Source organism: Eptatretus burgeri, chromosome 1, assembly GCF_056783735.1.
Source record: "Eptatretus burgeri isolate ZD-2024b chromosome 1, Ebu_testis_v1, whole genome shotgun sequence".
Classification (NCBI taxonomy): Eukaryota; Metazoa; Chordata; class Myxini; order Myxiniformes; family Myxinidae; genus Eptatretus; species Eptatretus burgeri.
In genome coordinates this window covers 17,502,005-17,524,033 of record NC_140961.1, presented here as the reverse complement: position 1 = coordinate 17,524,033, position 22,029 = coordinate 17,502,005, and the positions used below count along the sequence as shown (strand labels likewise).

General features: G+C 42.9%; 1 protein-coding gene across 1 annotated transcript in view; it reads left to right on the top strand.

Moving 5' to 3' along the window:
- DQX1 (DEAQ-box RNA dependent ATPase 1) overlaps window positions 1–22,029 on the top strand; it is a 97,742-nt gene that overhangs the window by 58,105 nt on the left and 17,608 nt on the right. The window contains exon 10 of the mRNA XM_085873746.1: window positions 11,495–11,686. Coding sequence (XP_085729872.1) covers window positions 11,495–11,686 — 192 coding nt within the window. The remainder of the gene's footprint in view (window positions 1–11,494; window positions 11,687–22,029) is intronic.

The following is a 22,029-nucleotide window of genomic DNA, read 5'->3' as shown; positions in this document are numbered from 1 at the left end:
TCTTGCATCCTGTAATCTCTATTTTCATTGTTCTTTCCCATGCCCAACACCTTACACTTGCTCAGGTTAAATTACATCTGCCAATCTTTTGCCCAATCTATACAAGTATCAATACTTTTCCTGAATCTGATCACCTCCCCCTCTGCCATCCACCTTACCTCCAAGCTTTGTATCATCTCCAAATTTGGAATGCTTACTCATTACCCCATTATCCAAATCGTTGATGTAAATAATGAATAGTAATGGTCAGAGTACTGATCCCTGAGGTACCTTGCTACTTACATCCTCCCAGCAACACATCCTCCCACTCACAGCCACTCTTGGCTTCCTATCACTAAGCCAGTTTGCAATCTAATTATATACCTGACCAGCCACTCCACAAGTCCTCACCTTGGCTTTCAACTCCGATGTGGTCCCTCATCAAATGCCTTCTTAAAGTCGAGATATACTATGTCCACTGCCTTTTCCTCTTCCACCCAATCACACACTGCTTCATAGAACTATAGAACTCTAAAATATTTGTAAGACAGGAACTACCTTTGGTAAACACATGCTGACTACCTTTAATTAGTTTGTATTTATTTAAATGGTTCCTAATCTGGTCCTTAATGTCTCCAACACCTTCCCCACAACTGAAGTCAAACTAACAGGTCTATAGTTTCCCAATTCTTCTCTGGATCCTTTCTTAAATAATGGTGTTACATTTGCTACTCTCCAATCCTCCGGTACCTGTCCTGACTCCAGGGAGCCATTGAAAATATCCGTTAACACCTCATTTACCTGCTCAGCCACTTCCCTCAATACTCTCGGGTACATATTATCTGGCCTTATCAACTCTTAGATTACCGAGCTGTTCCTTTACTTCCTCCACTCCAACCTGGATCTTCTGTAAAAGCCCTTCCTCACCGCCTTGATAGATACTCTCAGCTATAGGCAATTCTCCTGACTGTTCTTGTGTAAAAGTTGAAGCAAAATACCTGTTTAATAAGCCTGCCATCTCACTTTCATCACTAATCACTCTCCTGATGCTATTCCTCAATGGGCTCACACTGGTCCTAACCTGTTCTTTTCCCCTGATATACTTAAAGAAAGCCTTGCTGTTATGTTTAATATTCTTAGACATGTCCTTCTCATCCTCTCTTTTGGCTTGCCGAGTTATTTCCTTAACTTGTCCCCGTTTTCTCCGATAGTGATATGAAATATTCTGGAATAGTCAGGTCAGCTTGGTCATTTTTTTCATAGCAGATATGGGGACATGCCAAAATTGTGTGGTTACAAGGACTGTGCGAGGCTCTCTTCGTAGTTGATCAGGGAGTACAGAAACTTCATATATACCATGTACTATCACAACCAGTTTATACTTGAAAGTTGTTAGATGGTTTTTAAATGATGGTGGTATTTATCCGTAAGTTTCTTGGGCTCTTGAACTGTAACGACCCCACGCCTCTGTTAACTCAATAATATTGCCATGCTCTGTGGATTGCTCCAGCTCTTGGCATGGCAAAGCCACACCATTGCCATTTATGTATTTGAGACTGTTTATTTTGTCTTCTGTGTATTGTGTTTAACTTCCTTGCAACAGCTCAGGTGAGATTTCCCATCAGAAGCACAAAAATCATTGACACACACAAGCTGGACCCTCATTACCTGGTCGTACATAGCAGTTGCAAGTATTGAATCAATCACTTACATGTTTTTTTTTGTATACATTGTCGAGGCTCATATGAGAGCTAACACACTGCACAGCAAGGGGGGCATGAGACAAGAGGGGCGGGAGTGGGAGGACAAAACAGTGGGGAACAGAGACATTCGGAGATCTGTGGAAGGGAGAGGGATGGGGCAGGGGATATGGGGAATACAAGATGGACATTACAGGGACTTTCAGGAAGGAAAGCAGGGAATTTGAAGGAGGTGGGTTTGGGGTGGATTAACGGGGGTAGAAAAGATCGAGGATTTTGATGGGAGACGATAAGGGGTTGTGGTGAACAGCTGTCTTGAAGGCCTGGAGGGAAGAATGGGATTGAACAGAGTGAGGGAGTTTATTCCAAAGGTGGGAAAAAAGATGAATGAAAGAGTGAAGGTGAGCAGTGATTCGTGATTTTGGTAGTTTTAACAGAAGGGGGTTGTTGGTGGACCTTGAGCGCGCTACTGAAATATAGTGGGGACAACTCACAGACAGAGCAGGGGGGGTGAGACCGGAGAGGAGATGGTAGAAGACAGAAAGACCAATGACCTGCCTGCGGTGAGAGGCCCAAAGACTCAACCTCAGAGTGGGAGATGCCAATGATCTGAAATGCCTTGGTTCCATAGCGTTTAGTCAAGAATGGTGGGAGGCAGGAGCACCAGCCCAGAAGGTAGAGCACTACTCCATCGGGCTGTGGACGAAAGCTTTGTATGTGGTCAGGATCTCAGGTGGGCCGAGGAAGGGTTTAGCACGACAGAGGATTCCCAGTTGGCGACTGGCTTTGGAGGCGAGATTTGAAATGTCGCTTTCTCAGGAAGGATCATGGCAGATAGTGAGACCCAGAAGCTTGAAAGAAAGGACTTCTTCCAGAGGATTGTTGAGGAAGTGGATGGGGTGGGGGGGTTCTAAATGGTCCTTTCGGAGAGATATTGTGAGAGTGTGATATTTGTCCGGATTGAAAGACATGTTCCACGTGTTGGACCAGTTTGTGATTTTATCCAGATCTGCAGTGAGCAAAGAAGCTGCTGCTTGCCGGTCTGAGGGATGACGGATGGTACGGCAGAGGGTGGAATCATCAGCAAAGAGATAAAGAGGATTTTCCAAAGAGTCGGAGAGATCGTTGATGAAAACCAGAAACAGAACAGGGCCCAAAACGCTGCCTTGGGGAACTCCAGCCTGGACAGGAAAAGAGGATGAGAGAGCTCCATTTAGGGCCACCTGTTGACTGCGACAGGAGAGGAAGTATGCGAGCCTTGAGTGGAGATGGCCTTAGATACCATAGAAAGAGAGTTTAGTGAGCACGGCAGGTTGCCAGACCATGTCAAAAGCATGCGATATGTCTTGGGATATGGCTCTGATTTCATGTCTGTAATTGAGGACCTCCATCCATTGTTGGGAGAGCAGAAGCAGCATAATGAGGACAGAGTGACCTGGTCTGAAACCAAATTGATGATCAGAAATCAAGCCATTGGAGAAGAGGAAGGATTTAATGTCTGAAACGATGATTGATTCCATAACCTTGCTGATGATTGTGAGAAGGCTGATTGGTCTGTAGTTGCAGGGATCTGTTTTTGCACCTTTTTATGCAGGGCAGTAATGTTTGCTGATTTCCAAGGAGATGGCAGATGACCTTGAACAAATGAGAATTGACCAGAGAGAGGGTGAGTAAGAGCAGAGGAGCATGTTTTCAGGACACGTGGGCTGATGCCTTCTGGACCGGTTGCAGAATCTGCGTCGAGGTTTGAAAGCAAGCTCTCCACCTTGTCAGGAGAAAAGGACACAGAGTCCAGGGACAGTTGGTGCGACTGGGTAAGGTGGGTAGAGAAAGTGATGGGTTTTGGACACAAGATTTTGATGCAAACACTGAGTTTAGGCATTCAGCCTTTTCATGTGCTGTATCACCAGTGCGGCCATTTGAGGTTAGGGATGGGATGGAGGGGGGACACTCACCAGAAACAGATTTGATTGGATGCCTCCAGGATTTGGAGGAGGGAGAGAGGTTTGAGATGAATTTCCTGTATGTCATTAATTTTCGCTTTTTGTGCTTTCTTGGCAAAATATATGATTCCAGTTAACAGGTTGTGACTGGTTCTGTAACTGTACTTGTGGCATAATGGTTGAAGTCGATGAATTGGTTGTGGAACAGACTTTGGATTTCTGTGCTTTGCCATCAAGTGTCTTCAATCTGTCAATTTTTATCCTGACTTGTGTATGATTAGTAACAGTCCTGATGCCAGCTAATTGACAGCACTAGTGTCTGTGAGAAAACATGGTTAAGTTTTTCAGGAGCTCTCTGGAAATTGTCGTTGCATAACTTGTCGGACAACGTCGATTGTCTTCAATCCTACTGGTGTCAATGTCGTCGGCTTTTGGTTCTTGTCCTCTTGGCATGTTGTATAGGGTGTTCCAAAAAGACCTGGACAACTTTGGTTGTTAATATATTTAGAACCATAAATGATACGATACCCTTTGGTTTATATGATACAGAAACTCATAAAGTTTTGTGCACACCATTGATACACTTCAAGGTGAGCTCTGTTTATCACGCGCAGGACATCAAGGTGGTACACGAGTTCTTGCTTTGTTTGGCTCAACATGTTTGTGTCCACCAGTGCGCATGCAGCTGTGATTCGAGAACGAAGATCCTGTGGGTTTGCTACCTTGGTGTTGTGAACAACATCTTTGATAACCCCCACAGAAAAAAAAAATCAAGGGGGGTTATGTCTGGTGATAGCGGGGCCAGACAGTTGTTCCATCTTGGCTAATCCAGTGACCTGGAAATTTTTCATTCAGGACGGCTTGAACGACTAAGGTCCAATGAGGGGGAGCGTCATCTTGTTGAAAAATGATGTCAGGTTGTAGGTCTTCAATCTGTGGGAAGGTGAATCCTTCCTACATGTTCATGTAAATTTTGAGGTCACTGTATCTGGCTCAAAGAAAAACGGACCCACCAAGCGGTCATGGAGAAAGCCACACCACACATTGACCTTTGGACCGTCACATATCTGTTCGATGACCACGTGGGGGTTTTCAGAATCCCAGATCCTCACATCGTGCTGGTTGAACCTTCACCGATACATGAAAGCAAGCTTGTTCTGTGAACATGCCCTTTTTCAGTAAATCTTCGTCATCCTCTATGTGACTGAACATTTCCAAGGCAAAGGTCTTGCATTTGGGTCTGTCATTTGGTTTGACTTCCTGCAGAACCTGCACCTTATCAGCATAACGCTTCAGTCTTTTATGCAAAATCATCCTGTGTACAGTGGTGGATGGTAGTCACAGTTCTCTAGATGCATGTCAGACTGATTTTCTGTGACTTTGTTGGAATGATTCACGCACTCGTTCAACATCTGCTGCACTTGTGCTTGGTCGACCGGTACTTTTCTGTTTCTGACAATGGCGGATTCTTTTCATACCCTGTACAGAAATTACGCTGAACTTGCGTGTCTGACCTCGTCCCGATGAACCTTTCGACACACTGAGCTTTCTCCTCTAGAGTCACCATTTTCTTTCACATTAAACCACAAGACCTGAAAGTAAAGAAAACTCCATGAGCTTCTGTATCATATAAAACAAAGGGTATCATTGTATCATTTGTGTTACTCAATATATTAACTCTTCTTGGAACACCCTGAACAGTACAATGCTGCACAATGCTGCAAATCAATTTGTGGTGCACCTCTCTTTCGGGGATAATTAGCTCGCGCTCGAGAAGCGAAAAATGGGGTTAAGCAATCGGTAATGTACATACTTGTCTGCATTTTGATATTCCCTTTACTCTGCAATTGCCTGTTGAATTGACACAAAATTTTCACCATATATTGAAACTTCATTCCTGTCCCATGGGGAATAAGTGATTTATTTTTTTTATGATTTCATCGGTGCCTTTGTTATGATGTCATATTTGTTTACATACAGCAGAATGCTACATCCGATCAGTATGAAAAAAAATTGAGGGTCATCTCGGGATAAATTGGTCAACAGAAAAAAAATGATGAAGTCTTCGGTCACGTGGTTCAGCAGCCATAAAAAATAAAAAAAAACTTCTCTGAAACTGCTGAACAGATCAAAGCAAAACTTTACCAGTATGACTGCTGATCCATGAGGAACACAAAGTTCCCCAATTATGACTTCGTAGGTCACATGGCTTCACAGCCATGTTGCATTTACCCTAAAACCATTAAAAATCATCTCTAGAATGGCTCGACAGATCGACGAGAAACTTCACACACATGTTCTCCAAGCCTTGGGGAACACCAGGGTGTTCACGAATAATTGATAGGTCACTTGATTTTGCAACCCGAGTCCTATTCAGGATCCTCCTGATGACTTCATCTTTGGTTTTTGCTTATTCGGGTTCCTTCTGATGACTCCAATGCAGTACCTATTTTATTTGGTCCTCCATTTGATTTTAATTTGATATATTTTTTAAATCCCATTCTGAATTCAATTGAATAAATTGGACGAAATGGGTCAAGTGTCCGATCAAAGCAGGATGCCTTGGTACCCGGTCATCACTGCTAGCATTTAGAAAGTGGCAGTTCTGGTGTTAAGAGCATACATGAAAAACTGTTCAAGAACGAAATTTCAACTTTACCACATGTTACATGACCATTTGATAAGGTACATATTGAGGAAATTGAAGCTTTACCACATGTGATTTAGTGTCTATTACTTGGATGATGCACGGCCCTACTTAACTTACATGGTGAATTAAACAATGCCTAATGCCCAGAGACCATGTCACTTTCTCATGTTAGAAATTAGAATCATTGTAATGGCTTCAGCCTTCATTGTGCTCGGCAAAAAAAATAGTGAAGTGGATGAAGTGCAATTTGGCGTTTTAACGATCTCCCATTTTATTCTTTAGCGATCTATTCTGACATCTTTATCAGCCTTTGTAGTTATGAAAACACTGGAGAATGACAATAAAAGCTATTTTGTAAAGGCTTATTAATGTACACTCTATAGCAGACTTTGAAAAGTCTAATTTGTACACAGGAACCTCAGAAGTGTAGATCGATGTAATTACAAATTTGCTCCCAAGAGAGTTGGCTCGCACCAAGTCCTTCTCAAGACTGCGTGGGGTACGTGTTCTATGAATACCATCTAGTCGGTTGAGTCTTCCATGTTAATGAGTTGAAATATCCAACAAAAGTGAAAACATCAAAAGTTCATTTATAAAGACCTTGGACATTGTTACATAACTATTATAACCAAAGCTTCATGAAAGGATATATCTCTATACTTATGCCAGTCAAAACTTATTGCAGTGTGCAATTCCATCCATTGGGACCATACTCTGTGCAGAGCGTTGGTGCTGCCTATGCAGTCTCCTTGGCTATTGGGTACAATCCTGGACGGGTCACCACTCCGACACAGGATACCAGCAAGCTGGCACTCATTTTGCCAACCTCGGAAGGAGGACAGGCAGAGTCAACCCCACTTGGTATTAATTCAACATCTGAGTGGGATTTGAATTCAGGATCATAGGATCCCAAGCCCACCACCCGAACCATTAAGCCAACACCAAGCATATATTGAAATGATCATTCTTAAATGACCAGCACAGATCTTCCGTGATTTTGTTTTGACTTTTTGGGAAGCAAAACAACTCTAGAGGTGCATAAATTATGTATTTTGTTTTGAGACTGGCTGACATTTTAATGTAGATGGTTAAAATCGCAAAATCGTGTCCGGCATACACTTGATTTGGATTCAGCACATCAAAATACCTCTCGTGAACATGCAGGCCGTCCATTAACAAAAATGCCTCGATGGCTGTCTTTTTGTCAAAATTGACCTGGTCTGTTATATTTTGTACACGAATCAGAACATGACTTGGAAAACAAATCTGCCGTTTCAATGTACTTTGTCTCTGAAGTTGTTCTGATCGCACATGCGCAGAGAGGAGTGAGATCATCTTTTTACTCTGTCTGCCTGCCTGGCAGTTAAACAAAATTGAAAATCATTCGAAACTGGAACCTTACTGTTTTTAAGGACATTATGAAGGACACAAACAAGAGGCATAAATAATTTATGTAATGTGTTGGTTCGGGTGATGTAATAATTAATAGATCTGCGTCGACGACTGTTAACTTCTGGAACTTTTAATGCGACTATTGGTTTACGAGCGCCAACCAGAGTGACCACTATATTCGTTGTGTGTGTGTCTGTCTGTCTGTCTGTCCCGAGCATATCTCCGTGGGTTTTGATCCGATCCTGATAAAATTTGGTTGGGAGGTTTATATCATGATGTAGTTGTGTTTTCCTGAGAATGGGCGTGGTGCACCCATTATGGGTGGAGCCACGCCCAAAAAACGTATTTTTAGGGGGTAGCCGGTTTCGAGTTACATCTTCTCCGAGGGCGTTTGTCGAATCTGGCAGGGGTTTTGGTATTTGGTCAGCCCAATGGCACCTGCATAGCCCCACGGAGCTCGATTTTTTTTTTTTTCATTTTCGTCCCAAGGTCAAGGTCACAAACTTAGAAAATGTCAAAAAACATCAATAAATTGGGCATCGAGCTCTTAGGGTTTTCAACTGTTTCGAATGAAAGTTGGTATGCAAGTAGTGCTCTTCGAGTACTACAACTTTCATCGTTTACGTTTTTCCCGATTCCCGCCAGTTTGCCCGTGGCGTCCCCTCGAAGGTCAAAAAATAAAAAAGGCGATGTGTGTACATTGCTCGTCAACCATCGCCGTTTCCAGACTTGTTACAATTTTAATTTCATTGAAATTTAATTATATACTTGAGCACTGCAGAACACAAATCATCTTCTTGCCACTTTCAAGAACCTCCAGTTTAGCAGTACTTGGACATGTTAAATAAGGTGGCGTATAAAACTTTCAATCGAGCTAATGTTCCGGAATTTTTTTTTTAATGTTAAGACCTTCAAAATAATTATTTTATTTAGATTGAAGTAAATACCATACTTGAACACTGCATGGAGTATCCGTATTCTATGAACTCTCTTGTTTATTTGTACAGATAATTAATTTTTTTGACATTTTGAGATTGTTTGGTCCTTGGCCAGCAGCTTTGTGAGGTTTCCTTCTGTTTTTCTTTGTAATATACAGTCAGCTAGTCTATGTCATTCTGACCTATCTATATATTAATACTGAAGGACCCATTTTGTGCTCCTCCTAGCGGTCGCGTCACGTTTTTCTCGGTCCTGTGACCTGGACTGAAAGAGACTTCATACCTGTAAGAGTGCATTGCACATAGTGGCAATAGTCAACTTTCAAATCTGAAGCACAATAAACACTTTGCGTTGAGACAGGGGGGAGGAGTGAAGAGGCGGGGGGAAAGGTAAGCAAATTTTTGGGCGGGGGTAAGCAAATTGAAAGTGGGAGACGGGGGAGAAAGGGGGCGGGGGATGAGTGGGCAGGGGCTGGGGTGAATTAGGCAGGGTTGAGTGTGAGGGGGTGGACAGGGGGCGGGGACAAGTGTGATGGGGAATCAAGAGATGGGGGTGTGGGAGTGAAGAGGTGGGGGCGGGGCCAGGGTAATGAAATTTTTTGGCGGGGGTAAGCAAATTGAAGGCGGGGGGTGGGGAATGGGGCAGGGGTGGGGGATGAGTAGGTGGGGGCAAGCACACCCTGTCCAGTCCATGTCCCTTGAGTGTGGGTGAGCTGGTGAGGGTGGTTGAATGAACGGAATCCGTCTGTGACGGGGTTTGGGCTAGTTCTATTTATTACCCCCATTAACCCTCCTTAACCCAACTCTCTTAGTTGCTGGTTTCAGTGTTTCCTCGTCCTCTTTTTTTTTTCTTTTTTTTTCCCTTGTTTGTTCATTCCCTTGTGGATTGTGCCCTCTTGGTGCCTGATTGCCCCACTGTCAATTCAACCTTGCTCTTCCAGGACCTTTGCTGAGAGACAGAGACAGAGATATATATATATATATATATATATATATATATATATATATATATATATATATATATATATATATATATATATTTCTTCTTCTTCTTCTTCTTCTTCTTTCGGCTGCTCCCCTTCGGGGTCGCCACAGCGGATCATCCGTATGATCCGCATAGTGATTTGGCACATGTTTTACGCCGGATGCCCTTCCTGACGCAACCCTGGTCGTCTCTTACGACACAGGGATATGGTACACCTACTTTAACCGGGGTATACACCGGCCCAGTACACTGGTACTCATTTTGCCGACCTCGGAAGGATGACAGGCTGAGTCAACCCCCTGGTGTATTAATTCAGTGGCCCAGCGGGGCTTGAACTCGGGACCTTTTGGATCCCAAGCCGCTGCCCTAACCACTGCGCCAACACCAGGATATATATATATATATATATATATATATATATATATATATATATATATATATATATATATATATATATATATATATATATATATATATATATATATATATATATATATATATATATATATATATATATATATATATATATATATATATATATATATATATATATATATATATATATATATATATATATATATAGAGGAAAAATTCGGCTGAAGCTGAAGTTTCCTAATCCATTACATCCTTTGACAAATGAGACATTAGGATTTATTTTTCATGACTTGCAACGACATTGGGAGACCACTGATAAATCAACCGTTTGGCCAGGGCCATATTTAGGCGTGTAGAAGCCCTGGAGCACTTAAGTATGTCAAGGCCCCCTGTGATATTGCATGTAAGATGCGTTGTTGTTTATTGTATGAATTTACATTCGAAAAACTGCTGTTATTTGATTTTTAATGGAATCAAAATCATTTTTTTTTATCAATAAAATTATTTTTTATTCATCAAAATTCAAAAATAACTTTGATCATTATCAAAATTTTCAAAAGACCCCCCCACAAATATTTTTGGAAATAACTGTAATATACATCAGGTGGAACTATGTCTATAAAATCATCAGATACACAAGATTATGCTGCTGCTGTGGAGGAAGCACACTTTGACATATTGACTCGACGTGCCTTCTGACTGGCAAAGTCATCCACAATTTCATCAAAGGACAGCTGGTGCAAAAGGTCACTCTCAATGCTCATGAGTGTTAGAGAGTTCAGTCTTTCCTGTCCCATCGTTGTTCTCAGTCGATCTTTCACGTGCTTCATCTTTGAAAAGGACCGCTCCCCACTGCAGTTAGTAACCATGAGAACTAGGAACATACGCAGCGCTATCTCGAAGTTTGTAAACATGTCCTTTAGTTCCTTATCAATTAAGAGCTTGTATAACAATCACTCATTGCTCAGATTGTTTGGCTGCTCGACCTTGAAAGCTTCAGCAAGAACAGCAAAATGCAAGAGCTCGTTGCAAAGGGTATCCTCTAAGTCATTACTGTATATGGTGACTAGATGATCAGCAGAAGCTTGAATGTCTGGTTCGCTCATTTCGATTACATGAGTGACAAAACCGAATTTCTGATGAACATTATCGTATGTAGCAACTCGCTGCTCAAGAGCGATTAGAAACTCATCAATAACTGGGTTAAAGCTGTCATTGTAGAACCTGTCCCACATTTTATGGAACCCCTGGAGCACGTGCTCCACTGCCTCCGCCCTAAATGCGGCCCTGCGTATGGTATACGTCACTTTTATCCTGGCATCCCAGTATCATGAGCCATGTGCTAAGATGGGTACACCCAACAGGCCAACCCTAATGTATAGATGATCTTGCTTGCAACTTTAACTTGGACAATGAAAATGGGATGTCTGCAGAGGATGCTCACACATTTCATAATGACAAAGTAATATTTTCCCTTTGTTACAGTTGACCTTGATCTAATCTCTTTCTCTAATCCTGGCTTTCTTTCATAGCCCCAGAGGCCCTCATGAGCGCCTTAGAGGAACTTGATTACCTGGGTGCTCTGAACGACGGAGGGCAACTTTCAGAAATCGGCATAGTCATGTCCGAGTTCCCTTTGCCTCCACCCTTGTCCCGCAGTCTCCTCGCATCCTGTGCATATGATTGCAGTGCTCACCTTCTCACACTCACTGCTATGCTTACAGGTGAGCCTTGAATCATCTCGCCTTCAAATGTGGAGACCAGTGGGGTTGCAACTTTAATATTTCCACTTTGATCTATTTCTCTCCTTATTGCAGAGAAGTTTTCACCTTTTTTTTTTCAAATACTGGAAAAAAAAAAAACGATACTAAGATGGAAGAGGAGAATAAGTACTGACTATACGAAGGAATAATTGATAGTGCTGAAGGAAGCAACGAGAGAGCTGGAGGGAGAAGAAAGGCAGGGAAGAGTAGAAAAGCTGATGAATTAGCACAGGGCTTGAAATACTGAAGTTGACTCCTTAAATGATTGATTGGATGATATATATACATATATATATATATATATATATATATATATATATATATATATATATATATATATATATATATATATGTATATAGAAAATATACATCTTCTTCTTCTTCTTTCGGCTGCTTCCGTTAGGGGTCGCCACAGCGGATCATCCGTTATGATCCGCATAATGATTTGGCTCAGGTTTTACGCCGGATGCCCTTCCTTACACAACCCTGGTCGCCTCTTACAACACAGGGATATGGTACACCTATTCTAACCGGGGTATACACCGGGCCCAGTACACTGGTACTCACTTCGCCGACCTCGGAAGGATGACAGGCTGAGTCAACCTCCTGGTGTGTATTAATTCAAGCGGCCAACGGGGCTTGAACTCAGGACCTTTTGGATCCCAAGCCGCTACCCCAACCACTACGCCAACACCAGGCTATATGTAGATAGAATATATATATATATATATATATATATATATATATATATATATATATATATATATATATATATATATATATATATATATAAATATATAACTATATATATATATATATATAAATATATAACTATATATATATATATATATATATATATATATATATATATATATACACACACACACACGAAATGGATCAGACACACATCTCACACACACATGGGCATACTGATGAGACAAACTCAGCCACTGATCTTGGGAGAAGTGCCGTCACTTCCCGGGATACTCTGTATACCAGTGACATCACAACAATGGCCCCACTTTCCTCACCACATTCAGCAGGGCATTTACTCAGGTGGAATTTCCTTCTCCATCCTCCCCACTTCAGAAGCAACCATTCTTGGAAGGCCGTTGTTCATCCTGCTTTGTCGTAATTTTGTCTCTTTGATGGTCGCCGGTCACTGTCACTATTATCGTCATCCATGATGGTTTGCAAAATATTTGGAGGTACGCAATGGATCGGCACACCCAAATCGGTTCGGAAACGCCACATGATGCTCTTAATCTTTCCAATTGTGGTTTTGTTTTTTTGTTTTTTCTTCCCCTGCAAAAATCCATCCATCAACATTAGTTTGCAATTCCGTGTTGGTCGGTCAGGGATACATTCCGTGCTTGTTTTTTTTTTTTTTGGTTTTTTTTTAATCATCCAAATTGTGAGTTTGTAATTTTGCTTGTTCTGGCACGGACCGTTAGCTCCCATGCACCGTTAAAGCAATGGGCTGTGCATAACAGCAGGGACATTTGGTAATTAAGTATTTGATTAGCACCTGAAAAAAAATTAATGAAAGGGAAGAAAGAAAAATGTGTTGGACCTCGTCTGGATTAGTTGGGGTGGCGGTGAAGTAGGGATGATATGACAGGTTATTTGTCAAATGTATTATCTCCATCATAAATTATTTTAAAGTGTAATTTTTGCACAGCGAGCATCCGTGCATAATTATCGGAGCGTGTTATTATGTTTAGTTTTCACTTTGCAATTTGCCAACTAACAGTCCATTTATTTATTATTCCTTTTAATATCCGTTATCGAGCTGACTGCACGATGTTGTTTGATCCTGATGTTTTGTTGGAGGTGTCCTTTTGAAACTTAAAATGTATTCCAGATGCTTCCTGCAAAGTGAGCCGTGGGAATAATTTTGGCCTTTAAAGATTAAGTATTAAGCCCACAGGGATCCCTAATGCTGTTCATTTGTCAACATAATCCCCGAGGAGTGCGATGCATTTGTCTCATCTCAATATGAGCTTCCTGATGCTTGCAGCATCGAACACTAGGATTGGTGCGTCATCAAACTCAAACACCCTCCTTGAAACTCTCGTGCCACTTGAAGTGTTTGCCACTTCTGACCTCCTTTCAGGGCCCACACAGGTGGCAGTCTGATGTGCCAAGGTCTGGGCTAAATGGCACGTGTGAGACAACCTCACACTTGAGTTTGGTAATGCCGACCCTCTGTTGTGGGTGGTGTGAGGTCTGCCATTTTCCTGTTGGAGAAATGTCACCCTGGGACAGGAGACTGGGATTATGTCTGCAAATCTAATTTCACAGTTGGTGGAGCTGGTCACAGTCTGTTTCTTGAATGAAATCAAAAGGGGAACATTTGTATCCCAAAGCACCATCAGCATGATTCTTCTAACAGACTGCTGGACCATAAACTTCTTTATAGGTAGGAGGCACTCCATGCTTTGATCTCTTTGATTTTGGTTCAGATTGGAACACACACACATGTTCCTTCCCCAGTCACATTACAAGATAGGAAATCATCCCATTCATTATGGATGCAGTGGAATAAGGCTGTACTGGTTTTCAAATGCTGGGCCTTATGGGCATCTGTGAGCATTTTGAGCACCGACCAACACGATACCTTGCAAAAGTCATCAAGTTGGTCATCAACTATCGTGTGCACGGTACTGTGGTTTACGTCAATTTGAATAGTAATGATATCTAATGTCATTCATTGATCACTAGGGATAAGTTACTCTTCCCGCGCGATGTTCTGTATGGACATGGCCTCCCATGGTCTCCCAGGGCATTGTAATTCATGCATACTTTACCTGCCTTCTCCAACCTTTTCTATCCACCTGCACACTTATTTTATCCAGGAGTGATACCCCATACTGTACACTCATTCATCTCTAAATTTCAATTCCACTCTCACATTCTGCATAAGGAAAACGGATGACTGCTTGTGATACCATGCCTCATGTGTACAACCTTACAATAGTGCTGCCGTCTCGGTCACGTGATGCAGAGTTGGCAATCTACAACCACAGATTATCGCCGGGCACACAGTGCAGGGGTGGTGACCCCCATTGCCGGATAGAGACCAGCATGCATACATATCATGACATTGGTAGGGTGACCCAACGATTTGAAGCCATAGTCGTGAATGGCATTCTACGCAACATAGGCCTTGTACACAGACTTTTTGCCATGAAGGTCATGAAGGTTTTTGCCATGCACACCTTTGGTCAACATCCTTTGGTCTGCTAGGGGTGGGGTGCAATATGTATTAGGTGCCGGTGATCCTGCATATTTATATTGCAGAGGTTCAAATTTTGTTTTTTGTGATTCTGGGGGTGAAGCCATGTTTCATCACCATTTTCCAGATGAGCAATGAAGGCAGCTGGTTGTGCATTGAGAGATTTGAGAAGGTCCCAACATGATGCCAATCGTCGTCGTGCTCTTCGTGAGACCTGAATTTCTGGGGGATTGATCCATCTGTCTCAGACCGTGAACATACCCAAGTATTTAATGATGATTGTGTAAAGTCTCCCTTCAGAAATTTCAAATCCTGTAGATATTTTCTCTGACCTCAATGTGGAAATCCTCCATGTTCAATGCTTCGACAAGTGCAAGAGTTTATGGGTTCGAGCCCTCTTTAAGAACTCATGTCCATAGTTATCCAGCTGCTGCTCTTTTGGATACTGGAGAAATGAGGAAGCATCTTTGCCATAAACAGCCACCGTGCATTATAATACAATGACTTGGCTCACAAGGAACTTTGATGCAGGAGGAAGCCGTTCGGCCGACGACCAATGCTGGCTGGCAGAAGGATCCTCTGGCTGAACTTCCATCGACTGCATGGTACACACATTGAATGCATTGCCTTGCATGCCAAACTCCAGGGTGCAGGTTTATAGCCGGGTCGACAGTTGGACACAAGTCCAGCAGTTACCAATTATACGAGTTCCCTTCCAAGGAACTTAGACGTAGGGGGAAGCCATTAGGATCATTGAAGTCTGCGCTGTTTATTTTTTTTTTTTTAATCAACTTTGCCCATGCTTGATCCTTTTAAAATGCAGAGCGTCGAGCAAGAAAACACCACGTGCCATTTTAATGTGTTTGGGATGACTCAGCTTATGGTCTGGTTTGAACCGCCGACCTCCCACACTCGGATCGGTCGTTCTGACCATTACACCATATAGAGCAAAAAACAGTGGCACTCTGGAGACTGTTCCTCGATGTGTTTTTTGAGATCCCACTTATGTTCGTTGGTTTTATGTCTGCTTTGCATGTAGGAAGTGTGGACATAGCATTATCAGAATTTTAATGATACTGAAGCAAAATATATAAGCAATTTGTAAAATTTACCAAAACGATCCGTTGCCTTTATATTTGACTTCAAAAACAAAACTGTCAACTGTTTTTGTTTGGTGTTGATGTAAACGTCAGAACCTCTGTGCATGTTTATCTTTTTACCCGAGTCACTGCAGCAGTGGTGTAATGTAGCAACATCACACTACTGGGGGATCCATCTGTCTCAGACCATCATCTAATCTGACAACTACACTGTATACTACATGTCACTGCAGCCCAATGTGGCTATGCTAATAAACATCAACATCGAGGCCATCCTCGGCTACAAGTATCAGGTTGCCACCATTGATAAAATTTTACTTGCGGCTTTAAAATAAGTCGGGATTTGCCCCATACGTTTAAAGACCAAGTTCGACTGAGCCAATGGTGCTTGAATGCAGTGTGAGGATTTTGAGGAAGTACGATTGGCCTCAGGGGAGGCACGGACTGATCCACTCGCGTCAGGATCCTGCTAAATTTACAAGGGTCAGGTAGTTCGACAATACCGGGCGTAGTGGCGTGCACCTGTAATCCGGCTACTCGGAGGCTTGGGTTAGAGGATCGCTTGAGGACGGGAGCTCTGCGCTGGGCCATGCTATGAGAGGGTGTAGGGCAGCTCAGAATCATGGCAAAACCCAATCCTTATCCCTGTGTCATAAGAGGCGACCAGGGTTGCATCAGGAAGGGCATCCGGTGTAAAACCTGTGCCAAATCAGTATGTGGATCATAATGGATGATCCGCTGTGGCGACCCCTAACGGGAGCAGCCGAAATAAGAACAACAACAGGTAGTTCGACAATATTGTGGGACATTAGTTTGGGAGCATATAATTGTCTTTCCCCTTACAAGCTTCTACTGTTGAAACTACACAAATGCCAAAGGTTGCAACTTCAAAGCTTGTATAACCAATAGTCCCTCGAGGAGGGCTTTCCATTGAGCTGCTCCAACTGCCTACATCGTACTACGGTCTAGGTACTTGTGAAAAATCTGTTTGTATTGCATAACGCATCGATACATTTAACATTTCTCATTCCAATACCACATACGATGATGTATTCCATGTGAATCAGTTGCTCCGACTTCAAGTAAAGTGAAAATAATTTTTATCACGTGGAAAAACATGTATCTGATGAGGACTCCACTTTCAGTGGTGAGATGAGCAAAATCCTTAAAAGTTAATTGCACCCACTTGCACGACACCTTTGGTAAGTTGAGTCGGTTGTGGTTAATTGGGTTCACATGACCGTGGCTGATGCCAATTTTATTGGCAGTGTCTTCTGACATCATGCATCGATCAAAATATGGATAGGTACACATAGGTGATGTGTACCTATCCATATTACACATAGGTACACATAAATATGGATAGGTAAAATACACATAGGTGATGATGTTTGAGTGATCACAATCACTATCGTGGCCACAGCTAGCTGTTTAACAGTAGGTATTATGTTTACCCTCAACCCGGGCGTAGTGGCGTGCGCCTGTAATCCGGCTACTCAGAGGCTTGGGTTGGAGGATCGCTTGAGGACGGGAGCTCTGTGGTGGGCCGTGCTATGAAAGGGTGTAGGGCAGCCCGGAATCATGGCGAAACCCAATCCTTATCCCTGTGTCGTAAGAGGCGACCAGGGTTGCGTCAGGAAGGGCATCCGGCGTAAAACCTGTGCCAAATCAGAATGCGGATCATAACGGATGATCCGCTGTGGCGACCCCTAGCGGGAGCAGCCAAAAGACGAACAACATTATGTTTACCCTCACACTTTAAAAAAAAAACCCCAAAAAATGGGGGCATCGTCAAACTAGGATTGGTGTACCGTCAAACTCGAACATCCTTGAAACTCTGTAATTGTCTCTGTCTCTGTCTGTTCGTCTGTCAGTCGGTCACGCTATCTCCTCCGAAGCGGTTGTGCAGAAATTCACCAAACTTGGTAGTTCTGATCACCGCATGGCAAGAAGGTGCAAGAGCAATATCATTTTTGGCTCTACCCCCTGGGACGGGGTCAAATGGTAAAATATGGGCACATTTTTAATGAAACTTTTTATATGCAATCAGCATTGGGGGACGCATGGATTATGCAACTATTTCTTGGATTTGACCCCACCCCCTTCTCCCCCCTGGATAATGCCCCGGAGGTGGGCACTTTGGGTCACAGGGGTCAAAACAGAAGATATGGAGTCACAAGGTGGTGGAACGTTTTGCCATATTTTGTCACCTTGTGATGCAATTAAATGGTTTTGAAAAGTAACGGGACTTGGATTGTTCATCTCATTGAGATATTGGGGTTGGTGAAGGGGGGGGGGGGGTTACGTAGTCTGTTCAATGAATAAAAGAAACACATGTGACTGTTCACAGAACAATTTTGATATTATTTGTTAAAGAAGGGCATAAAAACTTGAGGTAACATAGTAAACTAAAAAGGCACTTAGTGGAGTGCATACTGGGTAGAGCCAGGCTGAACAGTTTTCGTTTTGTATCCCAATGATAGCCTGGATCTGCATCTGGACCTGAGTCAAATCGAATCGGCTTGTTCTTGTCACCTACCCAACTCATCCACAAAGTTTTGTCATAATCCATGCCCAACTTTTTCAAATATTATGCTATGTATCGTTTTTGGCCCCATCTTTCAATGGTGAGGAATCACTAAAAAAAAAAAAAAAAATTTAATCCTCCTTTCCAGACCTGGATCCGAATTCGGATCGTCACCACAATTTAATCAATTCTTCCTTGTCACACAACCCTCCTGTCTACCAAGTTTTGTCCGAATCCGTCCAAAACTTTTTGAGATATTGTGCGATAGTCGTACCCCGCTATTCACGAGGGATACTCTCCTGAAAAATGCTGTGAATGTCGGGACATTGTTTCAATGGAAAAAAGGGGGGGAGGGGGAAGAGTTTCCCAGCGGTTCGCGATTCATGAGGGAAAATCAAAAATCCTACGAAAAAAAAAACCCCGCGAATACGCAAAGTATAGGGCTGCAAATGTCGAAGCAGGTCGCATGTTTATAGTCCTAAACCACGAATACTTGGGGTCTGTGAATAGCGCGGTCTGACTATATATAGTTTTTGGCCCTATCACTTAATGGTGAAGAATGACTGAAAAAAATTATCGGATCAAGATCCAGATCTTCACCAAAATCGAATCAAATTTTGTCCAGATCCGTCCACAACTTTTTGAGATATCCAGTTCACAGACAGACAAACAGACAGACAGACAAAGAAGCAGACAGGGGTGAAAACATAACCTCCATCCACCTTAGGTTGATGAAGTAATCAACATTGTTCTTGGTCGTTGTCGGGGATGAGGAATTGTACTTTGCTCTGTTACCAGTAAAATGTTTACTCGACAAAGTGTAATTCTGAGTGAAAATAGGTTTTGAGACATTAATCGTACAGAATTGATGGTTTTTCTCTCCATCGATATAAATGGAACAAAGGTCAGCGCAAGCTGTGTTTTTTTTTTTTCTGGATTGTGGCACCAACCGAGAGAGTTACTCGTAAACTGTTACGTTTATCGACGATACAATGATACGTCGGTGGAGTGCGCATGTTCGACAATGTTTTGTTGATTGATTGATTTTTTTTTTTTTTTAATCACAAAGTTAGGATGTCTGTAATGGAACTGTTTTACACCAAAAAATAAATAACTGACTTTAGAATGTGGCTATTGGGAACACCGTGTGATTTATGGCTCAAGACCAGCCAGCGATGACATCGAATGATGTCACAATGGACTCAATGTCTCAAAAGGTCAACAATGTGTGTACGCACCATTATGACGAATGACTGATGACTGCAACTCTCCATCTCATGAAGAAGTTGCCATAGTGAATCCAAAGGGAGTTGTTGCCATTCCTGGTGCAAAGTAACCTCCAGCTGTGCTCGAGTGTGCACAGAATGGTCTATTTCCTTAAATATTCACCCAACAATGTGCTAAACGTTTTCTCTTGGATTTAAGTTGGGACTCCTTGCTCGCCAGGGCAATGTTGTGATGGCATCATTTCGCAAGACGTTTGTAACTGCATGAGACTGATGGGTTCTGGCATTGTCATCCATGAATAGTGGGTGGTTGTTAAAATGTGGAACGGCAACATGGTCCAAAATGTCCCGACACGACTTTTCACCTCTCAGCTGATTACCCTGTACAATGACGAGGTCAGGCTTGCAATCGTATAAGAAAGAGGCTGCCCCATAATCATAATTGACCGCAATCATGTCATTGGCTGTTTGGGGTGTGTTTGGTTGCCACCAAACCATCAGTCATGTGTCATCACTCATGTTTGACCATCAGTCATGTTTGACCATCAGTCATGTGCAGGAAAATTGACTCTCAACCAGACCAATGGATCACACTTCAGGGTGTGAGATTCCAGTGTTGATGTGCCTTGCATCATGCCGTGCAGGATGATTTGTGTTCTGGGGTGAAAATAAGGCATCTTATCAGTCCCCTGACTTGGTATCCTGAAGAATGAAGCTGGTTCCGAGCCATTCTCGTGGATAACCTCTGAGGGAGATTCCATCGATGCTGTCAAACTGTGCTTGTTGCAAAATGAGTGCGTCCAACAAGCCTGATCAGAGCTCATGCCTTTTCTGTTCGAGGTCACCCTGGGAGGTTCAGATTGGGGCCAATCTCAGCATCATGCTCTTGGGGTTCACCCAAAGACTCAGCATCATCACCACGGGAGATACCAATGATCCTATATGCCTTGGTTTACACAACGTGAAGCTGAGAAAGGTGAGAGGCAGGAGCAACAGCCCAGAGGGGAGAGCATTACTTCATCAGGCTGCAGACGAAAGCTTTGTATGTGGTCAAGAGCTCAGGTATGCCAATGAAGGACGTTGCATGACGGAGGATTCCCAGTTGGTGACTGGTTTTGGAGGCCAGCTTGTAAATGTGACTTTCCCAGGAAAGATCATGGCTGATAGTGAGATCCAGAAGCTTGAATGAAAGGACTTCTTCAAGAGGATTGTTTAGAAAGTATATCGGGAGGCGGGGTGGGGGGGGCGGTTGGGGGTTCCAGGCGGTCCTTTCAGAGAGACATAGTGAGAGTGTGAGAATTTGTCAGGATTGAAAGTCATGTTCCATGTGTTGGACCAGTTTGTGATTTTATCCAGATCTGCAGAGACCAAAGAAGCTGCTGCTTGCCGGTCTGAGGGATGACCGATGGTGTGACAGAGGGTGGAGTCATCAGGAATGAGATAAGGAGGATTTTCCAGAGTTGGAGAGATTATATTGATGAAAATCAGTAAAAGAACAGGGCCCTGAACACTGGCTTTAGGAACGACAGCCTGGACAGGAAGAGGGGATGAGAGAACTCCATGAAGGGCCAAACTTTGGCTGTGACAGGAGAGAAAGTCTGCGAGCCATGAGTGGAGATGTCCTTGGAAGAGAGTTTGGTGAGCAGGGCAGGGTGCCAAACAATATCGAAGGCACGCGATATGTCAAGGAAATTTGTATGCATTCATCTCCGAGCTTTTTTGCTTCGGTTTGATTATCAACCCAGCTTTTGTCACCCTGGTATTTTGCAGGCTGGGTGAGGGATCAATGCATGTGCGCCCTCCATCAGAAAGACATCAAGTCAGAGTACCAGTCTACCATCACTAGTCGTCGGTGGACGATAAAGACCCTCGGGTGTTTTTTTCAGAGTAGGCGAGTTAACACTGGCAACCTGAGCAAATCGCAAATTCCTACCCTGAATACCGACTTGGAAGTCCACAGCAAACCATGCAGCATAATGCTTGGACTGTTTCAACAGCACCGGTGATCTGCCAAGAGTATGGTACTAATCGATGAATATTGTGTAAGCAATAGTATATTTGTTTGGAAATCAAACTCAAAAATGTTTACTCATCAAAGTAGAAGGAATTAGAATGGCACTCGGTGGAGCGAATGTCTCGGCGAGGCTGAACAGTCTATGTTTTGTATCCTACTGATAGGCCGGATCTGCGTCCGTCCGTTAAGCAAAATCTAA